Source organism: Haliotis asinina, chromosome 7 (assembly GCF_037392515.1).
Source record: "Haliotis asinina isolate JCU_RB_2024 chromosome 7, JCU_Hal_asi_v2, whole genome shotgun sequence".
NCBI lineage: Eukaryota > Metazoa > Mollusca > Gastropoda > Lepetellida > Haliotidae > Haliotis > Haliotis asinina.
The window spans coordinates 33,173,353-33,194,351 of record NC_090286.1 but is presented as its reverse complement, the minus strand read 5'-3'; the positions used below and the strand labels follow the sequence as shown (position 1 = coordinate 33,194,351).

General features: G+C 38.2%; 1 protein-coding gene across 1 annotated transcript in view; it reads right to left on the bottom strand.

The window, feature by feature from the left end:
• Positions 1-248: 248 nt before the first annotated feature.
• The window catches only part of LOC137290441 (tyrosine-protein kinase Src42A-like), a 43,022-nt gene continuing 22,271 nt past the window's right edge, over positions 249-20,999 (bottom strand). Inside the window, exons 4-8 of the mRNA XM_067821373.1 lie at positions 10,486-10,654; positions 8,635-8,793; positions 8,161-8,339; positions 6,383-6,539; positions 249-4,781 (exon numbers count right to left, since the gene is read on the bottom strand). Of these exons, the coding sequence (XP_067677474.1) occupies positions 4,564-4,781; positions 6,383-6,539; positions 8,161-8,339; positions 8,635-8,793; positions 10,486-10,654 (882 nt within the window). The 3' untranslated portion in view covers positions 249-4,563. The remainder of the gene's footprint in view (positions 4,782-6,382; positions 6,540-8,160; positions 8,340-8,634; positions 8,794-10,485; positions 10,655-20,999) is intronic.

The window sequence follows — 20,999 nt, the reverse complement described above, 5'->3', positions numbered from 1 at the left end:
GGTGTTGTACACATTGTACCCAAGTGGGGAATCAAACCCAGTTCTTCAGTGCAACGAGCAAATGCTTTCACCAGGAGGCTATCTCACTGCCCCGACCCACACTTGATCATTTCCCAAATATACACAGACTGACACTTTTACATGTGAATGAAGGATACAAAGAGTTACCATCGTATCACCAAGTGTGTTGTTAAACTTCGTTCATACTACTGACACAGCAGATCTGACAGAAGACAAAACTCAAGAAGTTCATAATGCCATTTTATTACATAAAAAGAGACTGACCTTGCTATAAGAGCAAGCTGTACAAGAGCTGGCTGACGCACCACACAGTAAGCATCGGTGGCTACGGCAGCAACAGCAGCAGTGTACCTGATCAGAGATTGCACTTGGTTCCGCAGTAGGACGTCTACATCAACACAGTAACAAACAGACAACTATACATGGTGGGCACAGCACCCATCACATTGGTGTGTCTCAGAGCCAGTTATGATTTGTTCCTGCAGATATTTCCCATGCATTCAGGTCCCTCTTTGCTGGGACATCAGTTTAATGTAGTTGGTTATAATACAGGTTGAACAAATCACATCCACTCTATGTTGTTAGTAGGTTGTTGAAGCTTAAATGGATTTGTATATGACAATAATATACTGCAGTTATTTACATCATAGAAACTTACAACCTCTTTTATCCCTCTTGTTTTCCTCACATACGAACTTGGACGAGATGATGACACTGTAAACGTTCTTCGAGAATGTGAAAATACCATTTACTTTCAGCACTGGACAGGATCGTGTTCAGAATTGTAAATTATTGAAACATCAGTGCACATTTAAAATACTTTTCAATAAAAGAATGCCATCGGAAGAGACAGTAGTGCCATTTTTAACAAATTATTAAAAGTTTTTGCTTATTAAGAAACAAGGAGGAAGTGTGCAAAAGATCACAAAGTGTTTGAGTACAGAAGTCGATTGAAAGAAGACTGTTTGCATATAGACAGTTGATTCTATAGTTCATGATAATCTTTCATATTACTGAACATTGCTAATTTGGAAATCAGTATAAAAGTATGAAAGGGAATAATGCAGCAATATAATGAAGTCACAATCTGTTGTCTCATCCCAAAGTTAAAATAACAATAAAACAATGTCAACAAAATCTAAAATAAACATGAAACACTTGTGGAGCCCCATGAAAACTGACCTCGTTGACCTCTGAATCAGTGCAGATAATTCAAGGTGGTCATACGATTTTGTTTCATTATATCCATGCAAGTTTACCAACACTGATAGCACTGATCCCTATACAAACACTGTTACAGGGACTTCAGGAAACTGAAGATTCAACTTAAATGTCATGTGCAGAATAAACCAGGAACTTAAACAGAAACGGATTGTACGTTAACACTTATCAATACAAGTTGATTATCTCTGATTCTTTGTAAACAGGATGAGAAACTTGTCTTTTTTGATTGAGGAAACAGGTAATTCTTGCTGCATAAACATTATGTTGGGCAATGTAATGATGTGCATAAATCTTTTCAGAGTGTTGTTGACGTCGCTGCTGACTCTTCTCAGTTTTTCTGCATCTGCTCTGTATGTATCTACATTACTAGCATCACTGGGATGGTACATGTTCACATCATCACACTATCACAGCATCTCTCATGAGTGTCTTGTACAGACTATGTTGTGATACCACTTAAACTGAAGACTATGTTCCATTTCCTGTGAAACCAATCCTACAAACTAGTTGTGTATAATAATGATTAGGGTTGATGCATCGTTTTTCATTTACCTTAAGTAATCTTTCCACTGGAACATTAAATTTGTTTTGTGCAGAAAAAGAAAGGATATATCAGAAAGTTCCTTTTCAGTATTGAATCAAATGACTCCATTCAAGGAAGTCCTTTTTTTAATAGAAGACTTTCCCAAGAACACCTTTCAGTCTAGGACACATCAGATAAGGGAAGTGTCATTCACTAATGAGAGACACAATCAATATGAGACACATCTTACTCAGTGAAAACTTCATACAGTACCTCTCTTTTCAATACAAGACAAGAGCAGAAAAGTCCATTTCGGTATAAGGCACACCTTAATCAAGGAAAGCCCCATTCAGTACGAGACATGCCCTATCAAGGAAAGTTCCCTTTTAGAATGAGACAACCTATTTCAGGAGAGCCCAAATAATGGAGCTGGAGATTTACCTTCAAGGAAAGTGTCATTCCTTCCAGGAAAGTGTTCAGTATGAGATAAGTCTTATCAAGGTAAAGCCTCATTTAGTATGAAACATGCTTTATTCAAGGAAAGCCTCATTCAGTATGAGACACACCTTGCTCAAGGAAAGTCTTGTTCAATGTAAAACTCACCTTACTCAAAGAAAGCCTCATTCAGTGGGAGACATACCTTACTCAAAGAAAGCTTCATTCAGTGGGAGACACACCTTACTCAAGGACAGACTCGTTCAGATTGAGACATGACTTATTATTGAAGGAAAGCATCATTCAGAGTGAGACAACGTATTAGTCAAGGAAATCCTCATTCAGAGAAAACACATCTTATTCAAGGGAAGTGGAGAGTTCAAGTTTGAGATATATCTTCTTCATGGAAGTCCATTTCAGGAAGAGGCATGCCTCAACTCCAAAGATAGCTGAGTTTCTAGGTCAGCTGAAATAAACTGTCTTAGTGGTACAAGTAGATGGTATAAAAGAATTGTTGTTTCATTAGTGAGCAGGGCCCTTATTCTCGAAACGTTCGTAGCCCTAAGAATTCTTAACTTTGATTGTAGCCAGTGTGTTTAGAATGGGCTTAAGAAGTTCGTAGGGCTACGAACGTTTCGAGAATAGCTAGCCAGGCAATTTGACTAGGAAGTACATCACAATTTGCCAGGAACATCACCACACGCAGCTGTTTGGACATCATGGAAACACAAGGACAGTGGAACGTAGACACATCATCAAAAGTACAGAATCAGCATGAAATGTTATTCCACAGTTATAATCTTACCCTGTAGCAGTTATCTGCCCCTGTTGCATATGGGAGCTTCATTGCTGTATTACCTGATAGTGCTTCCATACATTTAGGAATACAACTTTTGGAACAAGAATGAAGGCAGAGCACCCTTCTACTCAGACATTGCATGGCATAGGTTCAAGTGGAATGTTCTTGAGATTTTCCTTGTGCGAATTTCTGTTTTTATCAAGATTAGAATTTCATTCTGAAAAATATTTTAGACAACCAAGGAGACAAAAGAAGATTTGTTGAAATGTTTTAGCTTGGATCAAAATTGAATTGACTGTTTTGTAGAGAAGAGTTGAGAATAATACCGAGTTGGCATATATATGCATAAGTAGGCTTAGAGTTTTCACAGTAGAAAAATAGTGCAGACAGAGGTGAAAATAGGAATATTATGTTTGCATTTATCATAATTATGACTACAATTCTCTCAGCAATATTTGCCAATATCTGGATTAATGTTCACGGTTTATATCCAGGAAGCACAAATTCTGAAGAGAAAATTCTAGACAGTGGTAAAATGGAGCAGTAGTTTGCATGCATTGTGTGCAGTACAACAACGTGAAAGGGTTATAACTTACAACTCTATGTACAAGCAGTAGAGGGGGCATGTCAAAATCAGATTCCCGTATTGGTAAAATATCCTTAACAATTCAACTAATTCTTTGAATGTCATTTAGAAGTGAAAATACATAAGAATGAAGATAATCCATAAAATCTTCATTCTTAACAATTCAACTAGTCATCAAAACTACCTTTTATATAACAAATTTGCATTAGGTTTTTAATACTAAAGCAAACAAAATATGAATCTTTAAGAAACTTTGAATTACTATAATGTTTACTGAAACATCATGTCTGTAGTTTGGAGATGCCCCCTCATTTTCCAGCATTTCCCATTATCACTATCACTCAGGACAACATGAAAGACCGGACAAAGTCACATGATGGGTCACATGATAATAGAGACATAGAGGTGATTGACCTATATCAGAAGGGGCGACAACTGTTTGCTAGTCATGTAAAAGCACTTAAGTACTAAAAGCACACTCAGTATGTCTCTGACAAGTGATTACTACTGATTTGTTCTAGAAATTTCAATTAAAAAGACAAAACGACACAAAGTCACAACAAGTTAAAACAGTTCTCTCTGCAATTGTTCAGTAGGAAACCAGTGCAATGTGAATTGCAGTGTGAATCATCACATGAAACCACTGTGGTTTCGCAATGGGAAACCGCTGCGATGCTAGTGTGGGTGTCTGCAGCGGCACACAGTACTGATTGTACAATCGTCTCTCTCAGCACCATTGAAAGTCAACAATGTCTTGTCACTGCACTAACTCACAGACAATATCACTACACCATCTTTGTGTCCAGTTCCACACCTAGAACATCCAACATTTCCACTTCCTAGAGCACTGCTTGCTGTAGTTCAACATCACAAGCTTCAACACGATGAATATATCCCACAATGCATTGTCCTGTCAAGCCTCATACAAATTTGAGCGGGTTTGAGATTAAGTTTGGTCCATAGAAGTTTGTGATCTTATCGCACATACGATGCCTCCTTGTACTCAGAGGGGTCGACTGACAGGGGGAAGAACTCCTCCAGTTTCCACTGCAGTGTTTCGAAAGTGGGTCGTTCGAGCTCGTCCTTTCTCCAGCACTCCAGCATGATATCGTACAATGTCTTGGGGCAGCCAGGCGGGCAGGGCATACGGTAGCCATGTTCCACCTGATGCAGAACCTCGGCATTTGTCATCCCTGAAAAAAGCAAACAACTCCATCAGTAATAAAAATGCTTGGGCAAAGACTTCTTTCTCTTAGATACTTGTTTTACAACATCTTAAACTGCAAAACATCATAAATGTTCAAGGTGGAGATGGCTCAAATAAAATTTGTTAGGCCTGCCTGTTTGCCTAATTATGAGTGAGTGAGTGATTTTAGTTTTATGCCACAATCAGCAATATTCCAGGTATATGGCAGCAGTCTGTAAATAATCAAGTCTGGACCAAACAATCCAGTGACCAACAACATGAGCATCGATCTGCACAATTGGGAACTGATGACATATGTCAGAGCCAAGTCAGAGAGCCTCCCCACCTCTTCCAACAAGCATAGTCGCCTTTCATGGCAAGCATGGGTTGCTGAAGGCCTATTCTACCTGGGACCTCCACAGGTCTTGCCTAACTATACTGACCATACTTATATGTTAATAATGCAAAATATCCTGGCCAGGGACCATGAGCTTTGGCTTCACATACTGTTCCCATTAAAGGACATGCAACAATCATTCTCTCACAAAGTCACTCTTTCACTGACCCAATTACAAAGCTGTTTAAGTGAGTGAGTATGGTTGTCTGGTGCTTTTAGCAATATTCCAGCAATATCAAGTCAGGGACATAAGACATCAGCTTGCATCCATGTGGGGAATCAAACCTGATTTTCAGCACAATGAGTGGAAGCTTTAATCATAAGGCTACCCCACCGCAACTTGTTACAATCATGACATCAATGCAAAGTGATTTCAGTTGTTAATTTTGAGACTTAGTTCAATTTGGACAAAGATGTTCAATAAATACAAGTTGAGTGTCTCAACTGGACAGACCCAAAACTAAAAACAGACTTCATAATGGTCAAAACATTAATGTAATGCAAAATATAGACACTGAACATTTAGTCTTTGTGATTTTCTTTCAAGGACTGGCATACTTTTGTAAGAATTACACATTAACAAATACCATTACTTCATATCAGCATAGCTGTTTCAGAGCATACACAGATAACAAGAGCCTGGTTATGTCTCTGGAAGCATGTACCAAGTCAGTCAAACATTTGTTTCAAAGTGAAAATCTGATCCTTCCCTATTTCTTCTTAATTCATAATTTTTTGATTGTGTCAGACATCAGGTAAGTCAAAGTGTTTTCTCAGGCACCTCCTAGTTTGATAGAAACACATCTGAAAAATGTCTGTAGACATTTTTTACTTTCTCTTGTTATCTGTGTATGCTCTGAAACAGCTATGCGGATATGAAGTAATGGTATTTGTTAATGTGTAATTCTTACAAAAGTATGCCAGTCCTTGAAAGAAAATCACAAAGACTAAATGTTCAGTGTCTATATTTTGCATTACATTAATGTTTTGACCATTATGAAGTCTGTTTTTAGTTTTGGGTCCGTCCAGTTGAGACACTCAACTTGTATTTATTGAACATCTTTGTCCAAATTGAACTAAGTCTCAAAATTGAACTAAGTCTGTAGACATTTTTTACTCAAATTTGTAGTAATAAAGTATGCAATATCAAAGCAAGTCCAATAAATAATTATGAACCTGAGTGATCGATGAAATAATGCACAATGTCATACCTGGATAAGGCACCCGTCCATACGTGACGATCTCAGTAAGCAGGATGCCAAAGGACCAGACGTCTGACTTGATGGTGAACCTGTTGTAGTTGGCGGCCTCAGGTGCTGTCCACTTGATGGGGAAGCGAGCTCCGACTCTAGCCTCATACTCATCCTCCTGATGAAGGGCACAATGATATTATATCATAACCATCATCACTTCAATCTCTACACTCATCTCATGGCAACTCTATATATTTGTTCCAGGATGTTTTTTCTCCTAGAATTTTAGTGTGTAGATGATGGAAGATTTCATAAATTGGTCATCTGTTTATTTTCTATCATGAAATAATTCATATCATAATTCATTATTAACTGTAACCAGTACAAGCAATACTTTAGCATTCAAATATTAAGAAAATATAAATATAGAATATTAGTTTCATCATGTATCAGTCATAAAGTGGTCATCTGTTTCCTTCTATCATGAAATGATAATTCATATCAAAATTCATTATTATTTGTAACCAGTACAAGCAATACATTAGCATTCAAATATTAAGAAAATATAAATATAGAATATTAGTTTCATCATGTCTCAGTAATAGCTTAGACAAAGACTCCTGCCAAAAGTAGTAAAACTTATCTCATAGACATTCTATTGAAAAAGGTGTAAGTTATTACCACACAATTTCACAGAGTAGCCTGAGGTAATCAGAGCTCCACTGTGAGACAAACCATTCACTAAGACAAGGGTTATGTCTAGACAGGTTAATAAGCTGCTTTGATGAGGTAAACATGCCATCACCTACAGCAAAACAACATTCTGCAAACACCAGTTAAGGGTCGTTAAAGAGTAAGCAATCCAGCATCCAGTAAATGTGCCAACAAGATTAATGCCACATAGAATAGGATTAAAAGATTAAGTACTCCTTCTGTCTGGTCATTAAAGTTGTTCTGGTAGGACACACCCCATTTTGTTGGTTACTCTCATGCTTGTATTTGTCAGCAAATCATAATCTTTGCATTTTTTCAATTTTAGTTAAATAGTCTCCACCTCCATTTGTCCATCAGTAGGGTCTAGACTCCCAACACAGGTCAGCTCTAGCCCTCAGCCATGAGGGTAGTACCGACTCTCTGTGGCCACCCATGTTATTCCATCCTCGTAAATGAAATTGTGATTAGCTTCCCATGACTTCAGACTCTTTGCTGACTTAATTCCCTTAAGCACACCAACACGCCAGTCACATAAGTGATTTCACTGGAACCCTCACTTGTACCCAAGACCCATATCATAACACTTCACTCACATGAAAAACCCACACTTTTTAGAATATTACAATCTCAGACATACATGATGTCAAGGTTCAAAAGATGTGTCAGTTAAAGGTTTGTCGGTTAAAGTGAAGAAAATATGTGTGAGTGCAAATTCAGCTGTACTTCAACAACTTCATTAGATTTAGGTCTTGAAGAGCAGCAATGTCCCCAAATGCCAGTCATAGAAGAAGCTAAGGAATGGTGCTCACAAAAATCACAAACCAAAAAGCAAATTTTGGAACTGATGCAGCTAAGAACATATTTGAGAAAGTATTTAAACGTGCATGAGACAACTGGGACCCTGTTACCCACTTTAAATCCTTGCATCTTATCTGAATTGTTCACATGTTATCCTGTCTGTCATATCTTTACACACGCATACAAAACAGAGAAACCTCAATCTTAGTAAGGGAAATTAACTCGTCTTAATGATTTATAAAATACAGTAAACCCTACAGAAAGTCATGAATTACTGGACTTACCTTGATAACTCTGGCCAGACCAAAGTCGGCAATTTTGACGTTGTTGCAGTCTCCAACAAGGATGTTCCTGGCTGCCAGATCTCTGTGGATGTAGTTCTGTGATTCCAGGTAGGCCATGCCGCAGGCAATCTGGGCTGCAATATCAATGAGCTGGGGCAGCTTCAGCACTCGTCCCTTGCCTGGAAACATAATCAGATCAGTGTTAATATAAATGCAATATTTGTTTGCATAATATTTAATTGCTGCATACAGTACAGAACAATTAGAAACCTTGCTTTAATCAATCACTGAGTGAGTTGACTTTTGTACCACTTTTAGAAATGTTACAGCAATATCACGGTGGTGGACACCAGAAATGGGCTTTGCACATTTACCAATGTGGGGAATCAAACCCAGGCCTTCAGTGTGACAAGTGAACACTTTAACCACTAGGACACCCCACTGCTCCAAGTAGACGAAGCAGGTTCCACCTACCCTGCAGGTATTCTAGCAGGCTGCCATTCTTCATGAGCTCAGTGACGATGTAGATGGGCTCATCCTGAGTGCACACAGCATACAGCTGGATCAGTTTGGAGTGTCTAAGTTTCTTCATGATCTGAGCCTCGGCCAAGAAGTCCTTAGGGTCCATGGTGCCTGGAACACAGGATGAACAATGAGTGTTTTTACTGTTATTCAGTGCCTCACATAACAATCAGTGTCACAAAGACATCTAGCCAGGACTTAACCTAGTTTCAAAGTGCCAGCTCACTGAGATACCATGATGCAGTTAAGCATGAATACCCCCCTCAGACACTGACTCTGAACTGACCAGTCCTTGTACTCAATAATGTCGAGCGCCACTTTTAGCATGATGTGGCTTAGCATCAAATCAGGGCAGAGCCATTGATAAATTTGTTCACTTTGATTTTGAGTTATCCACCTCCATAACCTCTTAAATACATTTGATCTGCATTTAACATTTTCTTGTTAATTAAGAGACTGAGACCACTTCAGCTTGTTTTTATTTCACTTAAACTATACATTCATTTGGGAATGGCTTTAAATGAGACAATTCAAGGAGAGAAAAATACATTGCAAAACAGTCAAAATAGACTATCACTATCGCAACAGTATGTTGTAATATACTATCACTATCAGAATAGTTGTTTCTCCCTCGATAGTCACCTCTTGTAATCATCAACCTTACAGTATAATTTACAGAAGCCTCACACTGTATAAGGATCCGCACCTTCATAAAGTCAAGGCCAAATCCTGGGCCAGTCCAGTAGGTGGTAGACTGTACCACAGACATATGACAAGAGTTCAACACACATGGTCTTGACACCTATGTGTGGTATGAATCCACTCAGTACTAGGTGACATGGTTGACCCAGGTAAAACGTAGCACACCTAACACTGCATGGGCGGAGGTGTCACATCACAGAGACAAGTGCTTCCTGGTGTGAAGGTCCCACAAAGGAGCAAAGAGAACATGTTAAGATGTGACTTTGTGTTTAAAATAATACACACAGATGAACTGATCCATCAGTTTTAGTTTGGGCCCCACTCTCACAAACCACTGTCAAAACACTTAACAGTGCACAATATTACAATTTACTGATATTCTGTCATATACTTTTTAAACTTTTTACACATTGCAATACAGTTTTTTAGCAACTACACTGCCCTAGACTTATGCACTATTATCCCTTTATTTTCATGAGTAATGAGTAAGGTCTTACACCACTTTTGGCAATAGTCCTGCAATGCCACAGTGGGAGACACTAGAAATGAATTTCACGTATTGTAAACATGAGGGGAATCAAACCTGGGTTTTGGCATGATGAGCAAACGCTTCCACCACGAAGCTACCCAACTGCCCCTTTTATAATGACAGTATGAATAGAACAAATACTAATATTTCTGATCATGGAATTCAGATGTTCTATTAGGCTGCCACATTACTATTTTGTCAGCAAGAATATAAAACAAGCCGTTATTTGATATGGTGGGTCAAGAAACAAATCAAAAATTAAATCTGATTGTTAATCATAAAATGACCACTGAGAACTGAGTAACGGTATTTAACAACAGAAGTCAACAAGTCTCCGTCTTTCAGTGATTTAATACACCAGAGGCACAATGATATCTGTCCATACAAGGAGGCAGAGAAGGCCCTACTTGAAGCAAACAGATCATAATGAAGACAAGCAATACAATTTCACCAACTGGTGAATGGTTTTCATTAAACACTTAGCTAGAGTGGTACAAACAAACACATTCCCAAATAATTTAAATATATTCTTCACATTTTTCAATGAAAGTGCATCTGTGCTTGCTACCCACCTGGTTTGAGTGTCTTGATGGCAACAGGAGTGGTGTTGTTCCACAAGCCTTCCCACACCTCACCGAACTGGCCATGGCCGATCTTGCGGATTAGTTTCAGGGAATTCTTGGGGATCTCCCACTGGTCCTTGGTGTTGTAGGACAGACCAACAGTTTGGGGCTTCTCCACCTGCAACAAAAGTCATTAGAGGTGAAATACTACATCAATTCACAAGGTCCCAGCATGTCGTGTATTCATGAAGTAAGCTCATTTCTCACAAAAGCTAATGTCTCCTGTTGCTCAAAATCATTTCTCAATATTGCATATGTTTGTTTAGAGAAATCAAAGTCAAACTGAATAACTGAAACAGTTTCAAGTGAGTGAGTGAGTGAGTGTGTTCAGTTTTATGCCACACTCAGCAATACTGAAACCATATGGCGGCAGTCTGCAAATAATTGAGTTCGGACCAGATAATCCAGTGATCAACAACATGAGCATTGATCTATGCAACTGGGAAGCGATGACGTGTCAACGAAGTCAGCAAACTTGACCACCCATTCACATTAGTCATCTCTTATGACAAGCATGGATTACTGAAGATCGATTCTAACCCATATCTTCAGTTTCTGAACAACCCATCCATGGTGCAAAAGAAGCAAACAATTTGTAAATAAAATGTACTGATCCAGAATGTCAAACACACGTATCATGACCACATCACTGGTTTTATGTTCAAGACGACCAATCATGCTAATCCATCAGTCAAGTGTTTCAGCATTATGTTAATGAGCTGGATTTATTTTCAAATGACAAAATTTGACTTGAATACAACGTCTGGAAGTACAGACACTAAAGTCTTGAACAGTTTTTCACTTTGATTTTCAAAACTCATGCTTCACGGACCACCAAACATTAATATCCATGATCATCACAGGGAATATGAGTGAGTATTCTAAAGGAATGCGATTACAATTGGGCTGTGAAGTGAAGTAATGAAAGGCGTGAATACTGTGCCTTGCATTTTGATAATTATTTTAATTTCATTTCCCTTATATACATTATAAAGATTTTGATGCAAAAGAAATGTTTGTGTTTCCCTCAGGGAAAATTCAGTTATTTGTATTTGTTCTGAGTATGAAGGATGCACATTTCTGTCATGTTTTTGTTGGTTGTTGTCTAACGCTGCAATCAGCATTATTCCACCTTCAAGATAGTGTGTATATACGCATGGTTCTGAACCAACCGATCCATTCTTCGAGCTCAACGAGGTGCGTGAACAAACGGTGACTGAACAAATTGTTAAGGTCTACAACCAACAATATCCACACAGAGATACTTATCTTGGGCGAGTCTAGTTTTATGTCGCTTTTAGCAATATTACAGCGATATCACAACTGGGGACACCAGAAATGGGCTTAACACACTTGCCCTTGTGGGGAAATGAACCCGTGTCTCGCCTTGACAAGCAAATGTCTTAACCACATGGTCTCCTCACCACCAATAATAAATCCAAACAATCCAGTCATTGATAGAGATCCATGACGATACATCAGGATATGAGAACCACAATCTACCAAATTTCTGACTTACCAGCCAACCTATGTGGTCACTTCTTATGGCCAGGAAACGGTGCTGGGGGCCAGTTCAAACCCTGGATACTCACAGGGGAAAAGCTCCAGGTGTTAACCACTAGACCACACGAAAAACTAAATAGCTGGACTCATGCCCAGCCATGTTGTTATGGGTGCAGGCCAACTTTCTCTAATCAAGATTTATTTTCCATAGCACCGGCTGTTACAGCTAGCTTGGGAATTACGCTTTAATTTCATACAGGAAACAGTCTAGATAGGCAATAGACATACCAACTGTTTTATTCATTAACAATTAATTTGATATACAGTTTTGTATTTTTAGACATTCCAGATTTCACCATCCACATGTGACATGTACTCATGAAGTACCCATCAATATATATTTTTTTCTCATTCCTTCCAGGCACATTGTTCTCCATTACTGACCATGTTCACTGGAACAACATGCAACATCCACCGACTATGTTCACAGCAATAATACCATGATTACCCATCTAGTAAATACAATATGCATTATTATTCACAGTGATTCACCTCTTCATCATCAACGAACATTACTGCCAAACAAGCTTGCTTCAGATAAAGGTCAAACTCTTTTACACAGCTTCAGCTACATAATTACATGCAATGTCAAGACAAGGGCTGTTTAAGTCAATGTCTTATTTTTCTTTACAATCTCCCCAAAAATACTTTTGTTGTTAAGAACATAAATCAATCATTCAAAATGTTATTGGTTTATGGTTCTGCTGAAATCTGAAAGACATAGCAGGTGTTTACCCAAAGCTTGCAGTGATGCTAAGAGTTATGTCCCTTTGATATACAGTTCCAATAGCCCTCATGTTGAAAACAGGACAATTCATGTCCTTGTTGATTGCAATGGCAGAGCATACCATTCTGGGTATATTTAAGAATACTGTAAACAATGTTGAATTTATTGACTAAGCTCATTAATGCATAACTCTGCAGGAAGTTTAAAAACAAAATTTAACATAATCAAACAAAGATCACAATCAGAGAAAAAACATCCCAAAGATTGAACAGCCTTGGAACTGAAGACAGAAAACAAACAAAACATTTCAACACCATTATTGTATATGAGTGTGTTTTGTTTAATGCTTTCCTAACTCTCTCAACAGTATTTCAGCAACTTCTCTGAATGTAAGCATGCTGTGGAAGAGGCATGAACTGTATGCAATTTATACATTTCCCGTTTTGATGAAACCCATTAGTCTGACAGGCAAATCGTGAACTGATCCTATGATCACAGATATGCATGCCTTGTAAGGAATAACACAATCACAACTGAAACAGCTTACAAGTCAAGGCCAACTGTAGCAAAGTAGATACATGAAGAATGACAAGAAAATAGACCAAAAATAACCCAAGTAATAGAAGAAAACTGTTTTCCTCCTTAATTAAGGTATAACCAAAGCAAAGTTAATGCTACGGAGCTGCAGATGCTGACACCTGGAATTGTGAGTGTAATATAATATGCAGTGATGACACCAATATGTTTTAATGTGATGGTGTAGACTGCACTGCATCACTCTGAACACTGCCCATGCTAAACTCTGGATATACCAGCTGGGCTCCTGGAACTCTTCAAGTGTGCAGCCATCTTTGTCAAACCTCCAAGGGGCCATCTCAATCTCACATGTGAATTTATTATGAATCCATAATGAACCATCATGTCTGAGCTCATACAAGCTATAGGTGAGTGAGTGAGTGAGTGAGTTTAGTTTTATGCCGCACTCAGCAATATTCCAGCTATATGGCGGTGGTCTGTAAATAATCAAGTCTGGACCAGACAATCCAGTGATCAACAACATGAGCATCGACCTGCGCAATTGGGAACCGATGACATGTGTCAACCAAGTCAGCGAGTCTGACCACCCGATCCCATTAGTCGCCTCTTACGCAAGCTATAGGTTCTCAGGTAACCTTGTTATATACATTAACATGGGCATGTTGAATGTATTGAAAGTCCAACCTCATGGTCAGTGTGGCCATTAGTTCAATAACAGGAAATACAGTGCTGGCATACAAGGATGTTTTATTGACAATGAGGTTCCTATTCAATTATTCACAAATTTCTACTACATCCTGATTTCATATCATATTCATTAATGCAAAGGCTGTTAAAAATTAAACACAGCCTAAATTGTCCTTTTGCCTTCATCTCTAAAACTGCAGAAAATCTGTAAATCATTTACATGTTTGAAGGTTGAAATGAACTTTACATTTTGTTCCCTCTTTTCCATTTGTTTTGCTGCAAAGGTCACAGTATTTGAAAATCTTGAGTTGTTCCCTGACAAAAATACAGCAGCAGATGGCTGCCTCATAGCTTATCCTGAATCTCATCTTCTAACAAACACACAAAAACATGTTTCCATTTTTAAATCTTACAACCCCAGGAGCCCGAGTTGCATAAAGGAAGTTTCCTTGAATTGTTTTCCCTCTTCTTACTTTCAATGGCAGCTTGCAGCTATGACAACCGGTGTTACTTACTTTCTCAAGCACAACAGTCAGTTGTGTTGAAACAGGTCTGCAATATGCAGACTAGGATTTTTATATCATTATTGATTTATGCATCCAGAACACAAGGAAACGCTTGTATGTCAGTGTGATGTTAGCATGACTGCAAACAAAACTTGAGAATGGTTCAGTTTTGTTGTATGCCACACATGGCAACACAGTATATGACCATGTAAATAACTGGAATTGGACCAGACAATCCAGTGATGGACATCATGAGCACTGATCTGTGTAATTATGACATCACAACATTCATCCACCAAACTGAACACCTGTTCCTATTACCTGACATGACACACATGAGCTGCTGATGACCAATTCTAACTGGGGTCTTAATGGTGCCCTGATATGGCGTTAAGAATCTGATGAATATCAAAACCAAGTTCATTACAAGAGGCGCATTACACATCTACTGATGTAACTTATGAGTTCATTTTTTCTGTTCATTTAAACACTATTTTCTCATTTAATAAAACACCAACAGCCAATTCAGAATCTGGACCCCATTCCTCAAAACGACTGTAGCGTTAAGATGATCCTAACTCCCATACATTAACATAGACTTACAACTATCATAGCACTATGATCAACCTAAAACTGCTAAATGCAACCCTATATGTGTATCAACTTGCACCCAGTGCATGTTAACATTTTGTATTCAAAGACCACACTCTTCAGCTGAAAACAGAATGATGAGTAACTGACTTAGAACAGTGCCTGACTACTGTAGGAACAGTGACTGAAGGACTGACTGTTCATGAAAGTTAAGGAAATAAGATAGCTTTAGATTTCTTTGGTTATAATTATGAAACTGTTCTAATCCGTTATTATCAAAACTCAAACATTATATAAGATTTAATATTAAACCTGTTTTTTGTTTGGTGCAACAAGGTTGACTCAGGTAACACTGGGAGCAAGCAGGTTTCATGTTCTTAAATCGACAGGTCTCAAGTATTCACCACTTGAGAGAAACCTGCAAGTATTGGCAAACTTAGGCTCACAGATATTCAAACCTGGCACACAGGTTTCTGGATTATCCTAGGGAAACACAGTGAATTGTAACCCAGCCATCTGTGTTCCCTGTTTCAACAACATTAACTCTTATGATGAAAACTGAAACATTACTGACATGTGCACAGCTCAATCTTTTTTCACAATCTGAAAATCAATACGAGTCCTGAAATGCATCTGCATTCCACTTTTTTCATCCATTGTTGCAACCACTCTTGTTTCCAAGTCGCAGCTTGCATGACCATGTGTTGAATATGAAATTATTTTTAAAATATCTTTCATTTTGAAACAAGCACTATTACAGACAAAATCAAAAGAGGCATCTCATTAATGCATTTATGATTTTGTTTTTTCAAAGCACTGACAAGAGAGCCGAAAGCACTGATTTCGGAAGAAATCATTAAGTGACTTCCTGGTTTTTGTGACACCAGTAGCAAATGCCCTAAACAAGCACTTGCCAGGTCGAGTGTCAGCGGATGACGGGACGACAAGTGGAAAGAAATTTGATGAGGATTGCGAGAACTATTGTAGCTTACTGCAGGCCTCCCATTAAGATGCACTTGAATGCATTCCCCTAGATTTTTACTGCTGAATCAAAGTGAGAGCATAAAAAGCCCGCCTGTAATCTGCTCATTAATTTCCATCTTTGGTATGTCAAGGCCACTGCAGCTCTATGCCAGAACATGAAAGTAAACATTCTAAACAAAATGTCCTTTATTTGTATTTGATAAAATTGTATTCATCATGTTCAACAGTGGGCCTTATGAGCAAAAATGTGATAATTAACGCATCAGTTTGAAGGGTTGCATGTTTTACTTCTATATTCACTGATACAACTGAAACATGATCTCCCTGACTCACCCAAGCTACATAATTATTCTAGGTGCTCAGGTATAAAAAACTGAACACATATGGCATTTCTCTGGTTTCTAAAAGGCTATCAGGAGGGAACTCTGGGATATAATTTTCACTACGCTCGTTCGTTTGTTCATGCCAGAGTGTGTGCATGAGTGTGTGCCAGTGTGTGTGTGTGTATGTGTGTGTGAATGCATGCATGAGTGGGCAAAGAGTCACTGCAAAACATGAGAATCCTGACAGTTCTCGTAACGTTCAGAAATGATTCGGAACAACCACCGAGTCCATAACAAGAACTCAAATATTGTTTGTCCAACATTATCAAAAATATTAAATTCTCAAAGCTATCACATAACAACTCATAAAATACATAAATCAAAAATCAAAAGGAAATCACAAAACATAACCAATATTCAGATAATATATCAAATATTATTGGGAATAATTCATACAATATCCAGCTGGTGGCGCAACAAGAGATGGGCACTATCCACCACTTAATGTCCGCAACACCCCATGCTACCAGCCACAATTATTATGTGTTGCATTATTTACAATCGTGACTCACCCAAAAGAGCTGAAATACACACAGGGTAATCGATTTCACCCCTGTCTAATTTCCACTTGAAGACTGAAGACTTGGAGGGAACATAATAGCCTAGCCATGAGAAAATACACTGAATGAATCCTGCCAAAGTATTTGCTTCAAGGAAGATGAATCACACATGGAAATCATGAAGCCGTGAATAACATGTATTATTGCTGGTCTGAGGGTATGGGTCTATAATAAAGAGTAATGGTATGTATGTATATATAACATGACCTAAGGCAAGAAAATCTTTGCTCTGGTGGATAACCGTGTTTCTTGTTAGTCCTTCCTCAGTTAAATCCAGTGACATCAACTGTTGAAATACCATTGTCAGCAAGGTAGTCATATAGCTCTACAGTAATTTGCACAATGATTATATTTATTCTTAACCAAGGAAAGCTAAACAAAGATTATCATGACAACTGATGGGAATTGGGAATCTACATCGATCTAAGAAATGGTCAAAATGAAACCAAAAACACGAAAATGTCTGCCGGTAAAACAAAACATCTGTCAGTGGCAGAAACGGAAGCGGGAGGCACGAGCGGGATCATTTCATATTTCTTTTATCTATTTAGTATATTACCTTCACATTTTTATATATTTAACTTAAATTATCACTGCAATCACCTTGTCCTTTCAGAAAAGTATAAGGTTACATGACTATACTGAAATACAATATATACAGTAATCAGCATATACAGATGCAGTTAAAGAACCGATTCACCAAACCTTTTGAATGTATCCCTACACCATAGGGGTAATGCTGTCTCTTAAGCACTATCATTTGCATAAGCCCTAGGTTTTAAATTAACTCCCCTACTAAAATGGATGGAAATTGTGTTTAAAAATGACAAGACAGTATTGTAAATATATTTCTAAGTTTACTTCAAACAACCAACAAAGTCATGGATTAACTGGTAATTATTGATACTGAAACTAAGTGTAAAAGCTAAATGCAGAGAATGTACAATAACTATTTACAAATGTTTTTTCTTGTTTCTCTTTTCTGAATTCAACTACCAATAAATGATTTATTTCAGGACGAGACACAACATAATCAATAAAACCTAACAGTAGATCCGATCCCCCAAAGCTCCAATCCCTTCTAAAACTCCAAAGTTACCAATATCACATCTTCAATGCCAATAGCAAGTGTCATATTATTGATTTTTCTGCAAACTGAATTATGGCAGCCTGGCAAATTCCCAAGAGGACTAATCTTTCATGATGGCGTGTGCACAATTGCTTATTAATGTGACATCACTTGCACACTGTCACTGTCTGACACTAATGCCCATTCAAACACATAACCTATGTACATGATGTAGTTTTGTGGGTCACGACGACCCTTGCCTTTTAAGTTGTGAAGATTACTAACTCGTTGTCTTGCGCACATACTCAGCAACCACTCGTGCCATGTTGCACAGTGCATGCCGTTTGCATGGAAAATATCATATCATGGGGAGACTTTTTATGAAGCGAAGGCAAAATCCAGTTTAGAGTTATTCTGTGTATCTAAGCCAATCAGATTAGTATTTTACTGTGTGACGAAGGTCCCAAATCATTAATGCGGCATGGAAAGAATAAAGAAATAAGTGCAGTTGTGTAAGTGATGTCTAAGTCAAGACTTGCATAAATGAAAAATTGTAAATTTCGTTATACAGCATATTAGCAGCCTACATATATAATTGAGTTACTGAATGTATTAGAGAGGTACCCTTGTCTAACACGTAAGTGGCTTGAGAGTTTTGTTTATGTAATACTGCAGTTAAAACTTAAATCAAAAGAAGTACTAATCTGCACCACTAAAAAACGTCTCCATATTGTCAACGAGAAAGCTAACTATTTTACCACCACTGTCCTAACAAAATGTAAGTACTAAAGAACTAAGAATATATCAAAATACCCTTGGGCCAAATGTTGCAAAAGATCAAGAAAAGACATCAATTTTTAACTTGGTCAGTAACAGTCTCCTCTTCAGAAACTGTTTGCTTGTCAAGTGGGTTATGGTACATTGAGGGGGTCTACAGTACACACTGGGACAGCATAGAGAATGAAATTTGCTCATGTCTATTTATAGAGATACTGGGAGAATCCTGTCTCATGGATTCCTTTGTATTCATAATGAAGTCAGTGACAATTTTAAGTGCAGTAACAGAAGATGAGCTCTGAACCATTTTCTTCACAACAAACCCGTGAAGGTCCCGGGGTAGAATAGGCCTTCAGCAACCCATGCTTGCCATAAAAGGCGACTCAGCTTGTCGTAAGAGGCGACTAACGGGATCGGGTGGCCAGGCTCGCTGACTTGGTTGACGCATGTCATCGGTTCCCAATTGCGCAGATCGATGCTCATGTTGTTGATCACTGGATTGTCTGGTCCAGACTCGATTATTTACAGACCGCCGCCATATAGCTGTAATATTGCTGAGTGCGGCGTAAAACTCAACTCACTCACTCTTCACAACACCTATCGGCTTGTATTTGATTGGTTTAACACAATGCCCTTCCTCTTAATGCAAGTCTCCACTATGCCAGATGAAAGGAGTTTTTAAACAGGATTTAGGACCTGTAGTTCCTAGGACTAATCAGAGAGTACAAATAACCTTCCTGGTGAAACGTGTGCATCTTCACAGTATGTACATGAGGTTTTTAAGTGAGAAATAAGCATAGATTTGAGCTGATGGCCGTAAATTAGGTCACCAGCGCTGTATTCTCTTCCAAAATTCAATCTTTACTTTTTACAAATTTTGACTGGTGCTTAGAGTTTATTTAAATCTGCACAGGCCAATATTGGTACTAAGCCTTGAACAAATATGAGTGAAATCTTCCAAATTGGAATTAAAAATATTCATACAGGGCTTTTCCTCGACTCGCAATTATTAGTTTTAGGAGCCTTTGGAAGCAATATGACGGTCCCTTGAAGGACCAGTTTAGAGATATGTATATTTGGATAATTTCTTTAGAGTTAGATATTTGTGTGCCACATAAAGCCTGTTCATGTTAATATTTCACCGAGAAAACTGTGTATAAACAAAAATACCTCCGAATCTATGGAAACATATTTTAGGAATCCCTATAAGAAAAATAACAGCTACTTTTGAAATATGTCTGCCAAGGTGACTTGGATTAGAATTCTAGTTAAATCCTGGTGCATGACAGTGTTTGAGCACCTCCCTAGTATTAACTGGTACAAGGCACCAGCTGTAAAGTTCACTGATGCTGTTCAACATGCATATCTGGGGTCAGTACAGATACATGAATGTTGTATTACAAATGTAGTACTTACAGCCAACTGTAAGACGGATTAATCACATTGTCTTGCTATCGAAGATCTGATCTAATTACATCCTACATGTTGTACACACAGCAGACAACACTTCTTCATGTCTATATTGTATGTAACATTGGGCGAGGGCTGTACATGTGATGAGCATATCTGACATCTGTCTACTAGAGCTGAAACATGGGTGAGTGAGTTTTACAGCACTAGCAGCAATATTCCAGCAACATCACAGCAGGGGACCCCAGAAATAGGCTTCACACATTGTACCCACGTGGGTAATCGAACCTGGATCTTCAACGTCACAAGCAGATGCTGTCACCATTGTGATACTCTACCACCCACATACACTATAAGGCGAATACATGTTTTATGAATATGCACTAACGAATATGAACATTTATTCAGGAATGCCTTTTAATAAATAATATTACATGTACTTGTGGGTGAATCACAACAAGACAACTATCTACTGCCTATCTTGTACAGTGCTGAAGCGTCAGGTGGTTGTTATCGGACAGAGAATTATCAAATACCATATTTCATCTAATAAACCCCAGAAGTCCAACAAACCGGACAAAAAGCAATGTACAACAGAATAACAGCTTAATCTTTTAATCTACACTATGTGAGTGAGCTTAGTTTTACTCCTCTCTCAGCAATATTCCA